Source organism: Dendrobium catenatum, unplaced genomic scaffold (genome assembly GCF_001605985.2).
Source record: "Dendrobium catenatum unplaced genomic scaffold, ASM160598v2 fragScaff_scaffold_716, whole genome shotgun sequence".
In the NCBI taxonomy this organism is placed as follows: domain Eukaryota; kingdom Viridiplantae; phylum Streptophyta; class Magnoliopsida; order Asparagales; family Orchidaceae; genus Dendrobium; species Dendrobium catenatum.
Window position 1 is genome coordinate 15312076 of NW_021319178.1, and position 24589 is coordinate 15336664.

At 34.1% G+C, this 24589-nt stretch overlaps 1 protein-coding gene across 1 annotated transcript; it reads right to left on the bottom strand.

The window, feature by feature from the left end:
- Positions 1-4930: 4930 nt before the first annotated feature.
- On the bottom strand, positions 4931-19842 carry LOC110103732 (DEAD-box ATP-dependent RNA helicase 10). Its single transcript, XM_020832548.2, has 14 exons — positions 19369-19842; positions 18859-19004; positions 18410-18533; positions 18217-18286; positions 14049-14111; positions 12353-12427; positions 10845-10964; positions 9908-9949; positions 9739-9813; positions 7004-7150; positions 6738-6875; positions 5574-5685; positions 5393-5481; positions 4931-5308 (listed from the first exon to the last, which is right to left on the bottom strand). Exons 2-14 carry the CDS (start codon positions 18989-18991, stop codon positions 5177-5179), a joined length of 1320 nt encoding a protein of 439 aa, XP_020688207.1. The 5' UTR covers positions 18992-19004; positions 19369-19842; the 3' UTR covers positions 4931-5176.
- Between the last annotated feature and the right edge of the window lie 4747 nt (positions 19843-24589).

Genomic DNA, 24589 nt, shown 5'->3' on the forward strand with positions numbered 1-24589 from the left:
TTGATGTGAATTACATAACTTATAAATAGAAATATAAAACATTAGTATGTATCTTTTTTGCTTAAGATAAAATTTAAAGAGTAATGCTACAAAATTTAACTCGATATTTTAATGTTCTATTTGGGTCAACTTTATTTTTTTTTTAAATAATTTTAGTACGAAAAATTTTTGTACTAAATCACTTGAGGCTTCATTTGAGAGGACTTTATGACTATTTTTTAAAATAATTTTTTAATAATAAAAAAATTATACTAAAAAAATGCTTCAAAAAATACTAAGAAAGTCATCCCAAATTAAGGCTTCGTTTGGGACGGCTTTTTTATTGCTTTCTAAAATGGAGTTTTAATACAAAAATAAAAAATTTCAATTTGGTTCCGTCTCAGGTTGTTTGGGTTCCCAAAAGTAATATTACTCCCTGTTAAAGCATTACGATTCCTGAACAAGTTGAACCTTCTCTAGAGCCGCAGAATGAAATACCAGTAGCTAAAACCGCATAATTTATAAATCACTCTCTTACTACTTCTAATGTTCCTGATGGCACGCCCATCCCAAATCTTAATTCCCCTACAGATGAATGTCTGGGGGATACCGATTGTGCTCAAATCTGTATTGTGAACCCTCCTACTGTTAAGACGAGTAACATGTATTCTTCTCTTCAGGGTTCTGAGGACTTAGTGGTATCAAATTTTGATAATGATTGCAACTCTTACTCGGAGCAGATTTCAAACTCAAGTGGGAAAAAATCTAAATCTTCCCTTCCTAAGAATGCCAAAGAGAAAGGTTCCAAAAAGCCGCCTACCTCTTTCGCAAAGCGCAAATGATCTGTCCTAATATAGCGGCTTGGAATATTAGAGGATTTTCCTCCTCTAATAAGGTGTCATTCTGCAAAATGCTCGTCCACTCCCTCCGGTTGGACATGATTTGTATTCTTGAGAATAGAATACAGCTTCAAAATCTTTCTGATTTAAGTTTCTGCAACAGTCATCTGGTTTTTGATATGGAAGCTAGTTGTCACAACTTCCATTGTGCCAATCCGGGTAGAATCTGGATTAAATGGTCTACTAATAGACTTTCTTTTCAACCTAATTTTTTCTCGTCTCAAATGATAGCTGGTATGGTATATTATGGCTCTAGTACTCCTTTTCTTCTTTCTGTGATTTATGCTCTAATAGCCAGGTAGACAGGAAAGTACTTTGGGATGAGTTAAGAGCTATTTCCCCCTCTGATAGCCTTCCGTGGATATTAATGGGTGATTTTAATTCTTGTCGTTATCCTTTTGAGAAATTAGGAGGCAATCCCCTTCATCATATTCACCTGCATGATATTAACAGTGTTATCTTTGACACTAATCTTAAAGATTTGGCTTCTATTATTCCTTCTTACACTTGGTTTAATCAACGGACTGATAGTCCTATACACATCAAGTTAGACCGTATGCTAGTTAATGTGCACTGGCTATCATCTTTTTATAATTCTTATTACATCATTAAAAACCCTGAGGGATTGGATCATTGTCTTATTATTCTCAATTCCATGGTTAATCATTCCAATAAGCATAGGTTTCTTTACAAAAATTATTGGATCAGAAGTGAGCAGTTCTGGTTTTTGTTGTTTGACATCTTTGCGGTAAAAGCTGTGAGTAATCCCCTTGTTGATTTTTGTAATAAGATCAAGCTTTTGAAAGCAGCTGTTAGGGGGAAAAGGTGGGCAACTGCTAATATCATGACAGACCATATTAAGTCTCTTCAAGATAAGCAACTAGCTTGTCTTGACAGCCTTAATGCTGATGTTAATCTCTGCAATACATCTTTAGAGCTTAAGAATACCAATTTGTAGTTGGAAGTGGCCTCCTCTATGTGGTTTTCGTGGGTCAAACAGCGGGCCAAAGCCAAGTGGTTATCACAGGGAGAGGATGATCTCAAATTTCTCTATGTTAGGATTCGTATGAGGAGTTATAAAAAAAACTGCTATTACCCTTGTTATGTCTAATCAGGATGGCTCTGTGACTGAAGCTATTAAAGATTCTATATCTTATTTTCAAACTCTTTTCAATGCTCCTCAACATCTGGATTTTGACATTAATACCTTTCCTCCTGGTAGCGTAATTGATATGGAATCTATTAATTCTCTTATTGTCCGAGTATCTGATTCTGAGATTAAGAGAGCTACTTTTTTTAGGGTCTTCCAACTCCACACCCGATCCAGATGGCTTCAACTTTGAATTTTATAAATCTACTTGGGTGCTTATTGGTCCATCGGTTTGTAATGCTATCAAGTATTTCTTTTATAATGCTTATATTTCCCGTACTATTAAAGCTACGGCCATCACTCTTATTCCTAAGTCCAGTCATGCTGAGTCTATTTCTGATTTCCGTCCTATTGCTTTATGTAATACTTCTTACAAAATCTTTGCTAAAATTTTGGCAGATAGGATGAAGCCTATCATGCCTAATATCATTAAAAAAAATTAGGCGGGTTTTATTAAAAACAGAATCTCTACAGTTCTCCTAGCTAATGAAATTCTTCAGTTTTCAAGGAAATCTTCTAATTTCATACTTATGTGTGTTAAGTTTGACATTAAGAAAGCTTTTGATAGTGTGTCTAGACAATTTCTTCTTGCTAGGATGGTGCAAAAAGGTTTTCCTAATGCTTTTATTAAATGGGTTGAAGCCTGCATTCTGGATATTTGGTTTTCTTTGTGCATGGATGGAGCTTTGGAGGGGTTTTTTCCATCAACTTCTAGGCTTAGGCAGGGTTGTCCCCTAAGCCCATACCTTTTTAGTATAGTGATGGATATTCTTTCTTGCATGTTGGACTGTAATCTGCAAGAGCAACACTTTGAAGGGCTCTCGTTTGGGAATTATAGGTTGTCCCATCTTTTATATGCTGATGATTTGATTATTTTTGGGAAAGCTGATATTGATAACTACAACAAACTATCTCAAATTCTGAAAGACTTTTCTATGACTACGGGTCTACATGTGAACTTTGAGAAAAGTTCTATTATCCTGCCTCCAAACTATAATATTGCGGATGAAATTTGCTCTTCTCTTAATATTACCTCTACAACCACTAGTATGAATTATCTTGGCATTCCATTATCTCCCTTCCACCCGAAACTTGCATGTTTCTCCCTGCTTATGGAAAGTATCATTAATAAGTTGTCAGGCTGGAAGGCTATATCTCTCTCTTTTGCTGGCAGACTTCAGTTCCTCAGATATACTATTGGAATACGATTGCCTACTAGATTCGTGGTTGTATAATACCTAAAACAATTCTCAAGCAAATTGATAGGCTGTGCTAAATTTCTTTTCTTTGGGGACTCTTCTGCTAAAAAATTGCACTTAATATCTTGGAGGAATACTTGCAAGCCAAAGGAATTTGGAGGCATTGGCTTACCTTCTCTGCATTCTCTTTAGTTTAGCTTTAACTGCTCACTTATTCTTAGATTATACAATGCTAATAGTCCTCTTAGCAGTTGGCTATTAAACTTATACATATCTCCCTGGAAGGAGCCTATTTCTAAAGCCTCTAAGTATGAAGTTTATTTGTAGGGATGCAAATTTGGCCAAAGATAAATTTCATTTTAGTGTGTCTGCTCACTCTAAAATAGCTTTGTTCTGGGATCATTGGTTTAAAGATAAGTGTGTAAGAGAAATTGCTGCTCTTCAGCCCCTTTTATATGTTTTTCCTGTTAATGAGCGTATTAATGCTATTATTAATGGGGATGCTTGGGCTTTGCCTGGCTCTATGCCTCAAGAAGTTCATACTGCTCTTTCTGAAGTGCCACTTATCCCTACTACTCGGACCAGCCTATATTGGGGAGTTGGTAAGATTTGTAAGCATAAGAATTTTAGGGACTTTTATTACATACATGATACTAAAGTGAATTGGTGGAGATTTGTTTGGCATAAGCACTTTATCATAAGGTACTCCTTTTGCTGGATGGCTATTTCTGGAGATTTAAAAACTATAGATTCTTTGTTAACTAGGGGTATCAATGTGGATCCCAACTGCTCATTATGTCACTGTTGTGCTGAAACTGTCAGTCACCTTTTCTTTGAGTGTGACTATTCTTTCTCTATACTCGCAAAGCTCATGTCTAATCTTGGGTTCTTACTGTTAAGACCTGATGTGCTGCATATTTTTGAATATATTAATGATACACATGACAAGAACAAAGAGTTTTATTATCTCCTCATATGCTCGGCGATATATTTTATATGGAGAGAAAGGAATGAGAGGAAATTTGGGGGAATTTTTGTATATTCTACATCTTTAGCTCTGAAAATCAAAGCTGCAGTTTTTTCCAGAATTATGAAATGGAAATCTAGATATATGTTGATGAATTTGCTGTGAGGCATTCTTGGTGCTGCAGTTTGGTTACTGATGGTTGCTTTACCTGGGAGTCTTGGCTTTCTGGAAGTTTGGAAGGGGCTGCCCTTCTTCTGTTTTGTGATTTCAACGACTATTTTATTCAGGAAGAAGGGCAATGATGATTGAATTGCCTTTTTCTCCCTTGGAGGGCAGGATTTTGGTAATTTTTTTTACAACTAAGTAGAGAGAGCGGCAATTCCTGAGCTCGGGGCTTGTTTGCCTCCCTCTTCGTGCTGTTTTTTCTCTTATTATTTACTTTTGTAGGTATTTTTGTATTGGGGAGTTTTTTCTTCCCTGATTAGCTGAACTTTGCTTTTGTAAGTTTTTTCCTTTATAATTCCTTTACTTACATGTAACTAGTTCATTTTAATGAAATAAGTGATAATGCCCAAAATTTACCAAAAAAAAAATCTTCGTTTTAAAAAACAATAAAAAAGCCGACCTAAACGAAGCCCAAGTCTAAGAGGAGTGTTCTTCAAACACCTAGCATTTTAACAATCCTGAAGTAATGAACCATCTAATGATTTTTATTTCAATAAGCCTCATTCAGAACTTAAAAAGAAGCCAATCATCTATAAAGCTCTTTTAATACATTTAAACCAAAAATTACAATTTTAAATTTCTAAGTTACTCAATCTCATTTTTTGTTAAATTGCCGACTAACATTTTACAATTACAAGAATCTGTACACCAAATCCAACATAACTCGACCAAAATTTGTGTTACGTTTACAATAAAGAGAGCCAAAAAATACAATAGGAAAGAACTGTAACATCTCAGGTGCAAAGATCCTCCAAAGCTACCTTCTCCCTTTCTTGGAGGTCTTTCCACTCTTGACGTTAACAGCATATCTTTCAGCATCTTCTTCTTCTTCATCATCATCATCCCCAACCTTCCTCCGTCTCTTGTTCCCTGCACTCTCTTTTATTTTCTGCAGTTGTTGAAGCAGAATATTGAGAAAATGGAAGAAGAAACAGAAGAAGTTCAAAAGAGAATATGTAAAGAATTTAAATACCATTTGAGATATTCTTTTTGCATCTGAAACTCTCTCCAAGAATAGTAAAACTTCAGCCTCCTCCGCTGGAAACTCTGGCAACTTTTTTCCTGCAAATTTCAAATCAAACAATAACAGCAGGTTAAGTTCTACTCCTCACCTCCAACAATTTTATCTTCCATGTCAAAAAGCAAAAACATACCAATAAGCTGTTCTATCTGAATGTACCATTCCACTTCGTACTGGTTTACTAATGAGATCGCTAAACCAGACCGTCCAGCACGAGCAGTTCTGCCTACTCGATGGATGTAATCCTGCGCCCATTTTAAGAGAATATTGCAAGTGGGAGATAGCATTAATAAGGAAGCCATGCTAGATTGCAAAATTGTTTCTGATAAGGTTTATATTTACGGAACATTCTATTTAGAGTAGAAAAACTTGATGTCTGTCAATCACTCACAAGTTCCAACAGCAAAAATAAACAGGCCAGATCATATGGAAAACAGTAGCTTTTTATAAAAGTGATTATAAAATTGTGATGGAGAAAACAGTTTCTTTTAAAGCAGCTGTAGAAAGCAGCTTTCTGGCCCAAATTTATTGAAAACAGTGACAAAATAATGGCCAAACATAAATTATGATTAATTGCATAGATCTGTAACGGACAGCAGTGCTCCCAAATGCAAAAAATTGAGTTGTGGCATAAAAAAAAGTACCCTAAACACCTTATATTATCGAAGATCTGACCATCCTCCGCCCAAACCATAGAATTTAATTTGAAATTTGCATCCATATACACTACATGAGATAACTAGCAGCACTTATTGAAGCCCAGGACAAAAGCAAAATTGAGAATAATCAAAGGAGAAAAAAGACAAATACCCTGAACTTGGAATGTGAAATATCATGAAAAAGCCACCCTTTTTGATGCATCAACAAAGGGATTCCCTATACAACGGGTTCTTTGCATTTCAGAAAAAATCAGAAGTTCTTTTAACAATTGTATAGCTATATGCAAGCATGATTGCGTATGTACATGCATAAATGCACTAGCACAATCCCCAATAGAAAATCCAAAAAATAGGAGTGGCTGTGTATATAAACACATGTTCCGTCGACCTACGAGGTTCCGGCTGCTTTTTCTGAACCGGTCCCTAGTGGACTGGTTTGGGTTTACCACCGCCGGCCCAAGCAAGGAGAGAGAGGGGGGCCGGCCACTCGGTTGGGCCCCACACCTTGTGTAATGCTAGGTTTGCTTGCGAACTAGTGTATTACCCTTGGGGTTACTTGCGAACTCAAGTACTTCCTATCAACACACTAGTCATAACGAGGACAAGCTCAATCAGATTAAGACAATAAGAAAAATAACCTTAGAATTGCTGGGAATGTCATAATTAATGACCAAATCAACTGATGGTATGTCAAGTCCCCTGCTAGCAACATCAGTGCATAAAAGAATGTTACAATCTCCAGCCTTGAATTTGTTCAATGCTCCCAGTCGCTTTGTCTGTCATGAGATGTCCATCAACAACACAAAAATTAGTAAGGTTGCATAAAGGAAAACCCACGCAATGAAAAAAAAGCACAGCTCAACAAGCTATTAAAGAAAATAGGTGAATTTATCGTTCACAGTACCTGGCTCATTTGACCACTAATGGGTATTGCCTTTAGACCAAGGTTCCGAAGTAGCAATGCCAGGAGTCTTGTAGAATCACAAGTACGAGTGAAGACCATGGATGTGCTTCCGGACATCTCGGTCAGAATGTAAACAAGATAGCAGTCCTAATAAAATTATCAACACAACAACAGAAGAAAGTCAAAGGACAAATATCAAAATACATGGTAGCTGATCAAGCAAATGATTTAAAAATAAGTAAGAAACTACAACTACGAATTGAATATGCTCAACTGAAAATATGGCTTAAATATGCAGGATTACATTTTTAATTTATATAATGCACGAACCCCATCTTTTTTTTAAAATGAAGGATAATATGTTTTGATTTATCAGTTTCTAAAGTAAATATTTTTAGTTTGTATTCAAAGCACCCAGAGCCTCTACCATTTTAAAAAATGATGAGTGTTTCTCAAATTATTCTCTTATAGAAAAATATATGTATAGAAGAACATAAACCCAAACAAATTTCAAATTATAAAACTTCTAAAATCTACAAAGATATTTCCCCGTAAAGAACCGAAGAATTCTAGATCAAAGAAGCATGGAATTCATTAAAAGAGAAGCAGGTGTAGAAAATAAAGCCGTAACTATTAATGTGTTCTTTGCCTACTTTTTTTCTTTTTCTTTCAAGTTGTTTGAGGTTGGGAGTTACTACTATATTCCATTATACTTGCGGCTCTAGTTATAATGGACAAGAAAATTTCACTTAGATCATAGGCACTGTTAATTTCAAATAAGCTCTTCAAATTTACCCAAAAAAAAATAAAAACTTAGTTTAGCTTTGTTAGAAAAGAGAGATTAGGAAAGAATCACACATTTACTAGTAGAAGCATATATGTACCCATAAATAGGCAAGGGAAGTGAACAAGAAATAAAAAAGGGATTTAAATAAAAACCAAAAAAATTCTTATGTATTTATATATATAACATCTAAATCTTTATTTTTACACATAACACAGAAATCTTTAAATCACATTAAAAATATCACAAATATTCACTTTTCTAAAGTAAAATACACTTTTTTATACAAATGTTTTATTGTGATTGAGACACTAAAAATTTATGCGGTAAATATGTAAATACATAAAAATTTTGTGGCATGTATGTAAATCCCCCCTAAATAAAAATATAGTAAACAAAATATTATCAACAATGAAGAAATATTGTACTATAAATTGGTGTAAATTCCTACTACAAATAATTGAAACACTTCTCCACAAACTCAAGGTAAAATAGAAAATATCAACTTGAATTTGACAATAATAGACCAAAGACGAAGTATTCAAACATTTTATTACCAAGGGATTTCAAGTGTCGCAAGAGAAGTGCGACTGATTAGAGAAAGAGATAGTATTTTGAATCAAATACAAATATATAAATGATATTCATGCTAGAGAAGGCACAAATAGAATCTTTAAATAGAGGTATCAATAGAGGATATTGACAGAGTTTTGAACAGAGACCAACGACAAAGAGTATTGATAGAAGGAATTGACAAAGAAATTGACATAGTGAGGACAAAAGATGTTGGCAAAATTGCTGATTGGGAATAGAGGGGAATGCGAAGGATATTTGTAAATATGCTATGGGAATGCAAGCGTTGAGAAGGATGTTGGGCTATCAACTGAGAAGGCACGTACAAAGGTGGTCAAACTCTTCAAGTGAAGATCTACAAGCATGCAAGCACTAAAGGTATAAGTAAAGAAGAATTGCAGGCTAATGAAACAATCATTCTTATGTAATACAGACGTGTTCGAGGCTTTTGAGGAGACAAAATGAGAAGAGATATAAGAGAGGATTGCATTGCTCTGATACCAAGTTAGAAGGGAGAATTAAAAATAGCTACATCTTAACTAGATAATCATACAAACACAAACATACATATGCCTATATATAGGCAAGTTAAAAAGAACAATAAAAATAAATTAAAAGATATATTCAAGAATGAAAAAATATTACTAAAATAAATAGCCCATATTCCTACTATAAATAATTCATGTCATATGATAATTTAGATGATAAATTTCTATGAATATAAAACAATGTAATCTTTCATCTTCTTTGGGAAATATAATTATTTAGAAATTAGTTTTTCTTCTTTACAATATGATAATTATTTTATATTGAACATAGTGAAGGGAAGATGATGACCTCCTATAAGAATCTTATTTTCTCTCTATTTATAAAACTGATTAATATTTTCAACTCATAAAAATTTCTCTTCTATAAAGTATCAAGAAAATTCTATTTTGTTGACTCAAGTGACATGCAATCGATTCAAGTGTGACAAACTCTTAGTCATTCATCTAATCATATGATAGATCAAGAGGGTCACCAAAGAGGTTGACAAATCCACAAGGATGCATAAGAATAATTTCTTACGCTAATTTTTTTTTTTCAAATATTTTAAAAGAAGATAATTTAAAAGAATGTAAACAAGGTAAGTATGCTTTTACTATTTACTTCTTGGCTTGCATGAGAATTTGATTATTTTCAAATATGCCCTATCTAACTGCAGATTTGATAAACCAAGTCCAATTTTGTAAGCCCTATTAAGATCTCCCAGAATCTCAGCTTCAGATAAAAAGAAAATGCTTTGCTGAAGTATGCCACAACTTCTATATCTAGCATCAATATTCGATGATAGAAGTCCAAATATACTAATTAGCATAAAAGAAAGTTTGAAAAGAACCTTGTACTTGGCAGGGACCAATCGAAATTGCTGCTTCAGAGTATCAACTGTGGAATACTTGGAGGATGCCTCAATCTAAAAGGCAATTTATGCAATTTCATCATTTTAGGAAGAAATTAGAGCAATATCTTTGAAAATTTTCAAATCAACTTGTGGAATTAAAATATACCTTCACAGGATTCTTAAGGCAGGCTCTTTGCAGTTTTCCAACCTGCAGGAAACAATATCAAAGTATAATCATCAGTTCAACATAAATACCATCAAGGTAAAGCAAGATCAAGTTGTTCAGGTAATATTAAAAAATTGGATTATTAGGGAAAGAGAGTGACTCTTCCATAGAGTCTCAATGCAAGCAGTCTTACATATGCATTATAGAGAGGCTATTTTTGTTATTTCAATCAATAACCTAAAGAACTAGCAACCACATGGCTCCAGGCCCAACCACTTGCTAGGCTATTTCTAATACATACACTAAAAATGCTACAAATAGAATGCACTAGTCAAGTTAAAAACATAAAAAAAAAAAATATTGAAGTGAATACTGAATAGTTGAAGTGCAAGGTACTTGGGTCAGTACAACAGAAAGATATAAATATTTGAAAGTAGTTCTGATTTGCATAACACTACAATAACAGAAATTTAAAACCATATAATTAGATGATTTGCATTGCCTTATGATGCTAACTCGTAAGGTCAGCCAAGTGAAGTTTTTTTAATGTATTCTTCAACCCGTTCCTGAAACACGGGTTGAAGTTGATGAAGATTACGGATTTGAAATAGAATATGGGGCAAGATAAATATTAACTTCTGTGAGGATCCAAAAGTTCCATTATTAGCAAGTGAACTTCCTAGAAAAAGCAGAGCCAACTGCATAAGAACATACTTATGCAAATAATCAGTTCACAAATCATCAGCTCATTATTTATGAATTTGAAAATTATATCAATCAATTATGCACCTAATACTTAAACAGTTAAAGTTGACAATGTATGCTACAAGTACCAAAAGAAGATATAGCATCTAGGTAACAGACATTAGCAAGATGAAAATTAGAAACATCATTATGAAAAAGCATAAACAAAACAAGTATAAAAGGTAACATCCACCTTTTTTGTCATAGTTGCTGAAAACAGGTATGTCCTACGTTCTCTGGGAATAGCCTTAAGAATGTCATCGATAGCCTTCTCAAAGTCCATGTTCAGCAACCTATCAGCCTCATCTAAAACCTACCATCATCCGAACAAAACAGATCAACGTTATTGTCCAGTAAGAACTGCAAAATTAGAATGAATAGCTGCTAAGAAGAAAGTTAAGAAATCAGCCCTTGATAGAAGAGTGACATTGGAGGTTGGTATTATATATTAATTTTTTTCCCTAAAATATTTCAAATAATCACATAACATCCAAATTAAAAGTACAATTCGATAACCTTTTTAAACAAAATAAGGAATTATTGATCATGTGCTAGGGCATGTGCATTTTAACTAGCACATCTTACAAATGATGGGAGTAAAAATGAAATCATCATATTTGAGAATTTGGCAGCAAAAATCCATTTCTATTTGCATTCAACAAAAATAATATAGTTTAACAAATCTCAATGTTTTCTAAAATGTGTTTTCATCTACATACGACATTAAGGCCCAAAGTCAATTTAAAAATAATATAGTTGAGATCGATATAATCTTATGAAAACATTTTTCACTCTCACTTGAATCAGCCAGCTTAAACTTTTTACCATTATTAGTTGCATGACCAAGTGATAAAGGGGGGATTCAAGAATATTCTTAAATGAGACGAAAAGTTTGGAGTTATCATTATTGAAAGAGGAGAGACTAAATTGCAAATTAACAATTTAAAATTCAAAGAATAGGGGAACGGCCAAGGATAGAGAAGAGAAAAAATTCAAATGGATGATAAAAAGATCTTTCAATATGCTTTCCACCAAATCATACTAATGGGGTTGGCCTCAGAGGGAATTAAGGAAATATTCCAATTATTCTAGCTTATCTTCAATTTGAATTGCACTAAAGAGAATGCCTTAACCAATAGTTTATCATAACTTATCAAAACCTACGATTTTCCTTATAAAATAAGGCAACGAATAGGCCTCCTTGTAACCATGATGAGTTAATTGCATTTGGAATGAAGTTTGAAAATGTCAAGTTCAAATTTACTTGCAATTCTACTCCCCCTCACCCCATTTTTTAGCCAAGGCACTTGGCCGTGTCTTCTCTCTCCTCTCTCCATTTAAATGTCTCACAATTAACGTTACAAAGTTCCTGGGCAAGAATTCCAAGCTGGTCATCTTCTTTTCATTAGCATGCCTCCCAATGCACATAAAAAACTCCCAGGGTATGAATTCCAACTTGGCAAGAAACTTTACCCATCATCTCTCATTTCCTCATTAAAAAACCTAAATCTTGCTCGTAGTATTATAATTCCACTATAAAGACATGAAATCCGAAATTCCTATTTGTCCAAAAGGTCTTCAGACCCCAAGTACATATCACCCAGTAAAAATTTGTATGAATGAATAACAAACAAGAACTAAAAACATTAAATAAGTGCAATATGAAATTTATACAACAGAAGAAGCAACATAAACTCCTACCAAGTACTTCAACATGCGGAGGCTAAAACCTTTCGTATTAGACAGATGATCCAATAAACGCCCAGGAGTCCCTACCTGCATGAGTAATAAAAAAACAAGATAAATAAAAACAAAATTTAAATGAAACAAGAATGGTATTGGTTCAACACAAAAGTACCACCAGACTAAATGAGCTATCAACTTTTACATAAGCAACGAAACCCCTAACCATCGCACAGCTAAAAATACATCAATTTATATGGAAAAGTCAACATGTTCTGCTGCGACTAAATATTACAATTTTCTTTAATTATTAATTATTAATTAAATTATTTGCTCAAAGAATTTAATTAATTTAAGAGATTTAAATTTAATTAAATGGTTTTGTTAAATACTTTAACGTTATTAAATTATCAATTAAATCTCTTATTTAATTAATTTCATTTTTTATTATAAAATTATTTAAATTTAATTATTAATTAAATTAGTTGCTCTTTATTAGTTAATTAATTTTAATTGTTTATTTATTAATTAAAAGATTTTAAATTTAATTAAATAAGAGCTTTACTTTTATATATATATATATATATATATATATATGTTATTTATTAGTAATTATACAAATGTTTTCTCCCTTTCCCTTTTTAACTCGCTATTTGAAACAAGAGAGCGGCTGAGCGGGTGCGAGACAGGTGGAATTGAGGCAAATAATGGGAAAGCATCCAAGTGGTGCGCCTCGGGTTCGAATTCACAGAGGGAGTTGGCTCACATGGAGGAGACGAACGAAGGACGATCGTGCGTATCAGAGCCGACGGATTCAGAGAGCCTCAAGTGAGGTCAGTACACGTAGAGGCCAAGAGGAGGTTGGATCGGAGCCAGCGAGTGGAGGTCTGCACAGTTTGGTCAGAGGTGTATCGAAAGCAACAATCTTGGTACAGGCTTTGGCTTGGTCCTTCACTTGCAGAATGGAGAGGGCGTCAGGTTAAGCTGGTTGGGCTTCTACCTGCGGGAGGCTAGTTTGTGTGCAATGTTGGGTCCACCGTCGAGTTCGGATCGAGGGCGGAAAGTTCGGATCGAGGGCGGAAAATTCAGATCGAGGGCGGTGGGTTTTCGCTTCCTGTTCGGTTCTAAGAGCTCGAAGCAAGAAGTCCTGTGTGCTTTAGATTGAATGGGAGAGATCCCTCATTCTTCTATGCTTGTGAGGGAGTTTTGCGTCATGTGGAGTGAGAGCGTGGGATAATAGGATCGTGGGACAATGCTTTTGTGGGTGGATGGAGGTCCATGAGGTGATTAGGTCGACAGTTTTGAGGGAAAAAGAGAGTGGGTCGAGTTGAATATGTCTTCCTGTGTGCGGCACAGAGAGATCGAGAGAGGAAAGAGGTCGAGCACCTCTGGTCCTTGCATGCGAATAGCGATGACGAATCATTCCTCCAACCACTCATGCGTGTAGATTTGAGGAAATGAATGGTTATGTCCTTTGGGAGCGCCATTTGGGACTGAAATGGCATGAGGTGGGGCTGAGCTGGTTAGCAGTCAACAAAAGCACAAAACTTCAAAAGACTAAAAAATTAAAAATACATGAAAACAGATTTTCCGAACAATAAATCAAATTGGCTTTGCATATTTAGAACAGTCAGCCCATTATGTTGCCAATGAAAGATAACATTTCTAACAAGAAGGCTAATAAAATAAAGAAAAAGTTCAGGAAAAGTCATACTATAATATGAGGACGCTTTGCAAGAGAAATGGCCTGTGCCATCATGTCAACTCCTCCAACAAGCTGCAAAGAACCAAAAAGGATTGAAACCCTTATTAAGCAATTAGTATTTAAGCAGATGATAAACTTGTATTAATAAAACAAATAAACAATCAAAGAGAATCTATCTATCAAATGGAAAAATATGCTGACACACAAACAACATAGTTTTTCATATTTGAAAGTTAAGACAAATCAAAAAGATCCTAATCCCATACGCCAAAAAAGCCAAATTCAGACAATTATGAGCATTTTGACAAGTATGGTGCCATTATGAGTGTTAGCATTAAGTTTTGATATTTCATCTTTTTTTCAGTTTATTTTCTAGTAAAACATGCTTATGATAATGCTTCAATTGAGAGCAGGATATTTTCTTCAATGTTTTGATCGCATTGATGGGATTGGTTATTGTTGTAAGTGTTTAAATTCAGCACTTGTCGGATTCCATATTTCAGCACTGCTGATTCCTTCTCCCTATTCAGCCACTGCTTTGGTAGCCATTAATGCTGCCTCCTTTCGCAGCTTGTTTATACGTTATACCTGTTTTAGTGATGACCAGACTGGTAGTTATTATTGCGTAATGTTTCTAGCTATCTATGGTTCTGGCTACTGTAGCAGAATCCTAATATTTCAATCTTTTTTTTAATGGAACCCAAGTGTGCTGAATTGAAGCTTGTAGTATTTAATAAAAATCTTGAAAGAATTTAAGAAGCTATGATTTTTGAAATGTTTGAGATTATAAATATGCAAGGGATCGAGGTAATTTTAATGAAAAAAACAACATATTTCTTATAAAATTGATGGGCATGGGCTACTGGTTGTTGATTCTTTGAGCATTTTGTGAGTCTTACCAAAAACTTCTAAGTCACGATTTCCCTTGCACTTATATGAGACTTCAATGTTCAAATTGTTTATTTATATATTTGTTCTTTCATCCAAACAAAATTGCGTTAGTGTGTGCTATTATGATCTTCTCAAGTTTGATACATGTTGATTTTCATCTTTGTGATGAAAATCTCAATTATTGTGAAATTATATATCATATTTCTTATAAAAATTCAAGTTTTAGCAACTTTTGTTTTATTGTTTCGAACAATGAGGTGCCTTATTTGATCTTTGCTTTGCTTGAATTTAAAGTTGAAAAATTTTAAATTTTGATCTTTTGACTTTTTTGCATATTTCATCTTAGGTTCGTATTAGTAGACCCATATGTCCAAAGCATCCCGCATCAGCATGGTTGGACAGATGCTACGTAGATTGACTCAAATTATAGGCCATACAACATATGCCCCAAAAGATAAAAGTTACATCATAAGGCCTAAGCCATGTTATCAAATAACTAACCATCAAATAAAAGATAGTTAACAGCATAGAAAAACAAAAAATTAATACGCAAAGTGTCAAGATGTATGTACAAGTACATATTCACAAACTATTTAAATTTTACTTGCTGAAAATGGTCTGGAAGGACTTCACTATATATTCTATAAAAATAATTGTAAACACCGACATAAAGATAATAGACATAGAAATAAAAATAAAAATTTGCCTTCAGAAAAGATGGTCCAACTGAAAATATGATAACTGATAAGTTGAAAATCTTTCAGCATATTTAGATTATTGAAATCATATAGTTGAGCAAAAATTGATGTTGTAGAGCATATAAATAGATGATTAATTACATTACAAACTTTGGTATATGTGTTTTACAAAAGGCATAAAACCTCTACTGACTGAAAAGTTAAAACAAACAAAAAACATTCAAAAATAAAACATTAAGGATCAATAGACCAAATAGTAATTACAAGATAAGCATTTTTAGTCAATGTGATATTGTTAATTAACACACAATAATAGTAGAAGACAATGAGATACATAGGCGTGATAGGTTAAACTATCTGGAATCAATTATAGATATAAGGTTATAACTTTTTTTGTTAAGCCTGTGTGGTTAAAATGAAGAGCTGCCTTAGAAGTATAGTTCAACAAGAGATTGTTATAGAAACTAAGTAAATTTAATAAAACTATGACTAAGCAATCTATGTTGTATCGATCAGAATGTTGGATAATTAAAAAAAAATCATTAATAGACAAGTTCGGTATAACAGAAAAAAGAGGATGCTAAGAAAAATAGGTGAAAAAAAGAGAATGATATTCAGGAAATGGTTAAAAAAAGAGAAAGATATTCAGGAAATGGTCACATGCAATGAATGTAAAATGGAAATAGTGACATTTATTAAAGATCGGACAATAAAAAAAATAAACTCTGATAGCTTCACATGTACAACAAAAGATTGTAGATGCATTAATAAGATAAGTTGATCAAATCAATGTCGAAGAATTTATTTAAAAAAAAAAAAAGAGTAGACCAAAGGTAACTTGAATAGAAGTGTAAATTAAGAGACCATGGATTCATAAAGCAAATTTCAAATAGTTTAGACTAATGATGATGATTAGGCATATAACTAAAAACTTTTGAAGGCAAGTGCAACCTAGTAAACTCACAAAATTCATTAAAAAATTACTATTATGGGCTTGAAGCTATCGGTCAACGGTCAACCAGTCTAAAGACAGCATAAATCTTCTCAAAACACCTTAAGCACAATTCCCCGCATGTGGTTCAGTATAAAAATAAGCATCTCAACAATATAGAAACTCAACAAACCATCCAACTCAAACATTAAGCCCTAAATATGTAGGCAAATGCAATACTTCCTTGGTTTACAATCTTCAGCTCGATATCACCCTGATGATTCTCATGTACAACATTCAAATGAATATGGAACAGGTTTCATGAATTTTCATAATATATCATCAATCAATTGAGTAAAAAAAAGGATGACTGAACAACCTATAAAGACCCACATAAAAGTTTAATTTACCCTTATTTAATCAAACAAAATCATTAAATACACACTAGATATAATAAACAAGCCATACATTTGAAATAATATCTCTTAAGCTGAAAAGAGAAATCATTTTCACATGCAATCATGGCCATCATTTGAGAATATTTTGATGATGCCTTCATTTATGGTTATAAACAAAAAAAAAAGTTCTTGTAATCATAAAAGTCGCTAACTTAATGATGTTAAAGTGAGTTAATGACTAATGCATCCATGCATTTGGGTCTAGAGTTTCATAATGCAAATATAGAGTAAATTTAGAAAATCACACAAATTTAAATTCTTAACTCGCAAACTTCTAATTTAAAACATTATTCATCAATTCATATGAAAATCAGTAATATGCAAAAACCACATAAACTGCATTAAAATTCATAAGAAGAAAAGCAATCAAACATTTGATAAAAACTCACAATGTAATTGGAAAAAAATCGTATTGTATCAAATTTAACAATAATCAATAATGCAATTCAATCAATAAATTAGATAATAGAAATATAAAAACAAAAGGAAAAAACACTAAAGGCCTTCGAACATACAAAGCAAGATAACTACCCAAAAATGTTAGTTCACGATTGCATTGGACTAGAAAGAATCACATTTAACTAGTAATCAATCAAATTAAAAATTCACGTAGAATCAAAGCAGAATATCAAGTAGAATTGTTTTTTCATGCTTTAGAAACCTTTATGTAAAACACAATTCTTCCAAATATTTTATTGCCAAATAAAAAGATGGAACCAGTAGCCTCCCTTGCAGAAGATTAAAATGACTGAATTTCTATCACAGAGGACCACCCAGAAGAGTATGGTAATAGAAAACTCACAATATCAAGGCTCAAATCTAAGTGCAAGGAGAATGCTTTTCCCCTTCTAAGAGTATAAAATTAAATTAAACTACTATATATCTATCAATCAAAGTAAATATCAAGTAGAATTATTTTTGCTTGCCTCAATAACCCCCCTATGTGTGTATATATATATAACTCAAGACTCCTTTGACGTGCCATCTAGCAATCCACCACTTGGGCATAAACCAAATAAAAGAACTCCCAATCATTATCAAGAGGAACGAGAACAGATGATATGGCATTCCAAGCATTTTAACCTTAGCTACCCTTCGAGATGACAACTAAAGTATGGTTGTTAGCATCATATAAAACATGGATCACAATTGGAAAATATTAAATGTTCAAGCATTCGCTGAAATTTAAAATAGCTTACCACCGAGCATTTCACACCGATGCTAGATCCTAACGCTTCAAATTGCTGAGAAATTTGAATCGCCAGCTCCCTTAATAAAAAAAGAGAGAAATAACATGAGAGCTATATCAAGAGAGTAATAAAATGAGTCATTATTAGCAGATAAACTAAAAAGGATTACCAGTAAAAAAAAACATGTAAAAGACGAACAAACCTGGTTGGAGACAATATACAAGCGAAGAATGGTTGTGGCTTCTCAAGAAGAGCTTGGATAATTGGAAGGGCAAAAGCTCCAGTCTTGCCTGATCCTGTTTGTGCAAGTCCAATAACATCCCTTCCTGCAAATAAAAAGATGTGAAATCAACTCACAAAAATATAATAGTAGGCATAACACATATCAAATCCAACCCTCTCCCATATCAAGATGAACAACAGAGAAAGAGAGCACAATGCTAGTCCAAAATCCTGTTTGCCGGAAGGTGAATAGAGAATGAGTAAATATTTCAATTAAGCAACCTAGCCTACTAGATTATTGTCAAATTTAAGAACCCTGTCAACACCAACAATCATCAAATAATGACCATCTGAGATCAAGATAAATGCTCCAAAAAAGGCTAATGAAATTAATAATTGAAATCAACTAAAAGGCTGTCAAGAAAGCACCTTCAAGAGCATGAGGAATCGCCTCCACCTGAATCTTCGATGGGGTTTTCCACCCCAAACTCTCACAAGCTTCGACCAACTGGTCGCACACACCCAAACTCTTAAAGGTCCTTTCATCTCCATCTTCTGCCATCGTTAGCTATATTCTGAACCAGACATAAAAGATAAAATCAGAAGCAAACAAAATCTCATCATTTTACTTTGGGGGGTTTACATACCTACTACTTTATATCTTACTATTTATATATCTAACATCAAAATTTTACTATTTCATGCCTAACCCCCATACCCATAGACAACTTTAGGGGCTGTTTGGTATAGGATTTACAGCGGGATTTAAGTCGGATTTACGCTAAATCCAGACAAACGGCTTTAGTGCGCGCGTTAAATCCCGGCGATGGGTAAATCCCGTATAAGCATTTAAAGCTTGAATACCGGAGTTACTAAATCCCTCGGTTCGGTGGATTTATGGGATTTGGCCGAAGAAGCGCGCGAAAGGGAGAAAGTTACCTTCACAGCCAGCGAGCTCCCGTTCTTGCTTCCGATCAAAATGTCGTAACTTCCGATCCGACAGAAAGGAAAGTCGTCGAAGGAGCGAAGTCGAACACGAAGAAGCCGAAGAAGCGCCGCGGGCAATCTCTACACCTCCAAGCGAAGCAACGAAGCCGAACAGCAACGACGTAAAAAAGAAGATGAAAGGCAAACCCTAACGCCTCGAAGTTATTATATTGAGGCGACTAAGCATGATTAGGGCCGTAAATTAAGCATATTTTTTTAAAATTTAAGGGGCTGTTTGGTATCGGATTTATGTTGGGATTTAAGTCGGATTTACGCTAAATCCAGCCAAACGGTTTTTGTGCGCGCGTTTAAATCCCGGGATTTCATAAATCCCGAATTTAGGGATTTACGGCTTAAATCCCGGATTTACTAAATCCCTCGGTTCGGTGGATTTAACGGGATTTAGCCGATGAAGCGCGCGAAAGGGAGATATAATTAATAGTGTAATTAATAATTAATAAGTACTTTGTACATGATATGTTATTAAATTCATAACACGTTAATTTTTATTTTTAATTATACATTTATTTTAAATTTATAATTATTTTCTTCACATTCCATAACTATCATAAATCTTGAAATATGTACCAAACAGTTTCTCAGAATTAAACAGGATTTAACATTTGACATACCAAACAGTTTTCAGGATTTAACATATTTCGGATTTACTAAATCCAGATTTATAGGATTTACTAAATCCTACTAAAGTTAAATCCCACTTGTTGCCAAACAGCCCCTAAAAGTAGGCATGAACGGGTGATTATATTTAATATATGGGCAATTTAGTAATTTACTGAACACCAAAGTCGCCCTTTGACCTGTTTATAATCGAATGCTGAAGCCCTAGTCCCCATCCGATTCTGCGTTTGCCCTCTCCGATCTCGTCGACAACTGCTCTTCACGGCCGGATTTTGCCATTTTAGGTAAGTTTGTGTATATTTTTTGTTAAATATTTATATTTATTAATTCCTTTTATAAATAGAAGGTTGAATGAGAAAAAAAATGCACACTGTAAAAATGTAGAATGAGATGATTTTAGGTGATGAGCTATGATTTTAAAACTTTCACTTAGGAAGTAATTTAGGATTAGGACCAATTAGGGTTAAACTAGATTTAGGGTTAAAATAGAAGTTAAGGGTGTCAAAATTGGGTCACAGGTCGGGTTTGGGTCGAACCCAACATAAACTTATAACTGTTTGACTCGACATGAACCCTATTTTGCAAATGGGTCACAAATCTCAACTCAAACCTGACTCACGCGGGTTATGGGTTGACTCGACCAGACCCGCAAATCTCGATTTCTTCCCAACGCGATCAGTGCAGTGCAAGTGAGGTAGGTACGGGCGAACCTGTGATGGCGAGCGGGAGTTCTACTTCACTTCTATTTTCTTTCTCTCTCTCATCATCATCACCTTCTTCTTCTAATATTTCGATGGGTGTTGAAGGGTCGGTCTAGTCAAATAAGGGAGAGATGGGCACAACCTGACGACCGCACAAGAGCGACGACGGTGGTGTGATCGATTGTGTCTTCGGTCTTCCAGCGTGAGATGGTGAGAGTGAGACGTGTGTGATGTGTCTTACACCTTAGGGCTGACGGACAGGGGATCGATTCAACTAGGCGGCGAAATGGCTAGCAGGCGGCGAGTCCAAAGCTGAAATGACACATAGTTTCTAGGTCAAAATTGAGTTATCAGGTTGACCCGAACCTGACCTAAAATTAGAAACGGGACAAGAATTGAGACCCGAGCCATTCTAAAAACGGGTTGACCATAACATCCTAACCCAAAAAATTTGGGTCGGATTTTCGAGTCATGAAAAATTTTGACATCCTTAGTTGAAGTTCTAGCAAAAATCAGCCATAATGAACGGAGGAAATTTCCGCTGCAATTAAGTAGTTAATATACGGTGGATTTGTAGCAAATATTTTTGCCATCAATTATGGTGAAATTTTTTGCCCCAAATCTGTTGTTCTTAACTACAAAAATTTCGATGAAAAACTAAACAAGGAACTTCTTTTTTGAATGCTCAAAATTCATCAAAAAGTTGTTGGAAATTCACTAGAATTTTTTTCGGCAGATTTATTTCTACTAAAAATGGCTTTCCGACATGGCATATAGCAACATATTAGGTTCCATCGGAAATCCGTTGGTAATTAGGATCACCGAAGGATTTTCATTTATTTTTGTCAGAAATAGTTGACTTTCATATAGTGATAGTTATGATCTTGATCCATATAAGATTACAAGTCCATTCATAGTTTGTCTCATCTAGCTCAACTATCCATTTTTTTACTCTTTATGAAGGTTTTTTGTGAGCCTTACATCCTTTTTAGATTTAGGTAGATCCATTTATCTAGAAATGTATATGTCCTCCATTGCTTTGAGATCAGAAGACTTCATTGGATAATATAATTCATATTTTGCTGATAGAGTATCATAAGACAAAACTTGACACTACCTTCACAACTATGTTGTCGATGATAAATTTATTAAATCTTGACCATCTTATTTCATTATTTTCTTAAATTTTTTACGTACACCCATCAGCCTTTGAGCCCATTCAAACTAATTTTTTTTTTTTTTTTTGTGATTCATTAATCATTATAATATAAAACTTTCTATGTGAATATGCATTCAACTAGTTAGTTATGATGATTCATTCTCTAAGCAAAGCGGGAAAAGACAGAGGGAGGGAGAGCTTTTTTTCTCTTCGCGAGAACTTCAGGATCGGAGAAGCATTCGGAACGAGTGACGCCTTCAGCAGAAGCAGAAACGATCCAATCCATTCGGGGAACAAAAAAACGAACTATTTTGACTTGATCTTCCTCTAGGTTTGAACCTTGGGTTATAAGTCTATCTTATAGTGCGATCTACTTTGAAGTATGAACAACTCTATTATGATGATGTTTTTTGAATCTCATTACACTCCTTAATTTGTACCTTGTAAAATTAGGACATAAGCACGACTGTCTTATTGAGACTACCTCTTAAAGGTATTCGAGAATGTAACTAATCTTAAGGGACACATTTTTTTTTATGAGGTTGATGAAACAAATTATATGCGAGTTTCATTTCAAAATTTATTGTGATAATATAAAATTTTATGAGTATTTTGAACAAGTTGAGATACGATAAACCTTTATTTGTAATCTTTCCTTATGGAATCTCCTATACAAGAATGCACCCTCATATTATCCCTATTTTTTCTTTTTAATAACCTATTTGTATTATAATTATAGATGTGCAATAATACCTTCAATTCAGTTGTGTTTGCCTATACATGTTATATACATTGCATTCAATTCAGTTGTGATTGTATATTTATATATTATTTGAACCTAATGTTCAAACCTTATCTATTGCATGTTAATCTATGATTTTGCTTCCTTTTATACAGATTACTTAGCCTTTCATAGTAATAAAGATAGCTTGGATTATATATCATCTCACATGAAATACAATAAAAAAAATACGGAATTGTATCTTTTTTTATTCTTAGTATCTATCTCATATTTGTATCTTTTTTGGGAGTTTTTTATTCTATGATTTTGTTTGGGACAGCTTTCTTACTGTTTCTTAAACCAGTTTTTCAGTACTCTAGAAAACTGCTTTAAGAATTAGAAAGAAAGCCGTCCCAAACGAAACCTAAGGCTTAGTTTGGGATGTGTTTTTTTATACTTCTAAAACAGCTTCCTAGTAAAAAAAATTTAGTAAGTTACTTTAAAAAGCAATAAGAAAGTCATCACAAATGAAGCCTAAGGCTTTCTTACTGCTTCTTAAAGTAGCTATACAACAACAACAATAACATCAAGCCTTTATCCCACTACGTGGGGTCGACTACATGAATCCTTTTTCTCCATTGTGTCCTATTAAAAGTCAAATTCTCGTTTAAATCTAATAAAGAAAGGTCATTCCTAATATTTTCTAACCAAGTCTTTTTAGGTCTACCCCTACCTTTCTTAAAGTAGCTATATAATACAAAATTTTTAATTATTGTACTTTAAGAAGCAATAAAAAAATTGTCCCAAACAAAACCTAAGTTATACAGTCCCAAGTCCCAACTTCCGAAAAAGTTCTTATTCTAAGGCTCTTACATCTCACCTTGACAACCTAAGCATTTTGCCCATAATAATAACCTTGATTAGGTTGCCAATCTTGTATAAATTTGAATGTAATACAGATGAACAACCGAGGCATATACTCCTAATAGTCTAAAAAAATTTCTTTCATTTTCGATTAGTGCATAAAAGATTCTTTGAGGTGTCATGCCATTTAGTTAGCCAACATGATATTTAGATGATATTTCATAATATTATAGATAAGTTAGAGGAACATAGATTAACTATATAAGCTAGACCAGTATTTATATTATGATGAAATACTGATCAAGATTAGAAGTGACATGAGAGCAATTGTTTAAGGCAATAATTTGATTGATTGATGATACAACAACTATCAAATGATAAAAGAAAAAAAAGCTAACAAATAATATTGGCATGAGATTCAAAGATTTTTTTGTTTATATTAATGTTTAGTAGAATTCAAAATATATTATAATCTCTTTTACACAAACACACACAAATTAAAAAAATATAAAATTATTGCGTCCAGGAGTATTCGCGGCGGTAGAGAAATATGAAATTTAGCGTCTTAGCATTGTACGAAAATCCGACATGCAATCAGATAAGAGAGAGGGTCTAGCATTTATAATTCATCGAGATTTTTACGTGGAAAACCTCTGAAATGGGGGAAAAACCATGGGGTCTAGCTCAGTTTGAATGAATCCACTAGTGTTGTAGTTGATTACAAATGAGGCCCTTCCTTGGGGGAAGGCCTTAACTTGATGTACATCTTATAGAGTACATTACATGATGAGAATACAAAGAGTCACTATTGACGTGTTTGTTTGGTCGGGAGGACCATAGTCTGGTGACGGAGGTCAAAAGAATCGTAGTCGGCGAGCGACGGAGGTCATAAAGACTGTTGTCTGGTGACGGAGGTCAGAAAGACTGTAGTCTGCGGGCGACGTAAGTCAGGAGGACCGTAGCCAACTGACGACGGAGGTTGGAAAGACTGTAGTCGGTGGGCGACATAAGTCAGAAGGATCGTAGTCAGCGGGCAACGGAGGTTGGAAAGACTGTAGTCGGTGGGCAACGCAAGTTAGGAGGACCGCG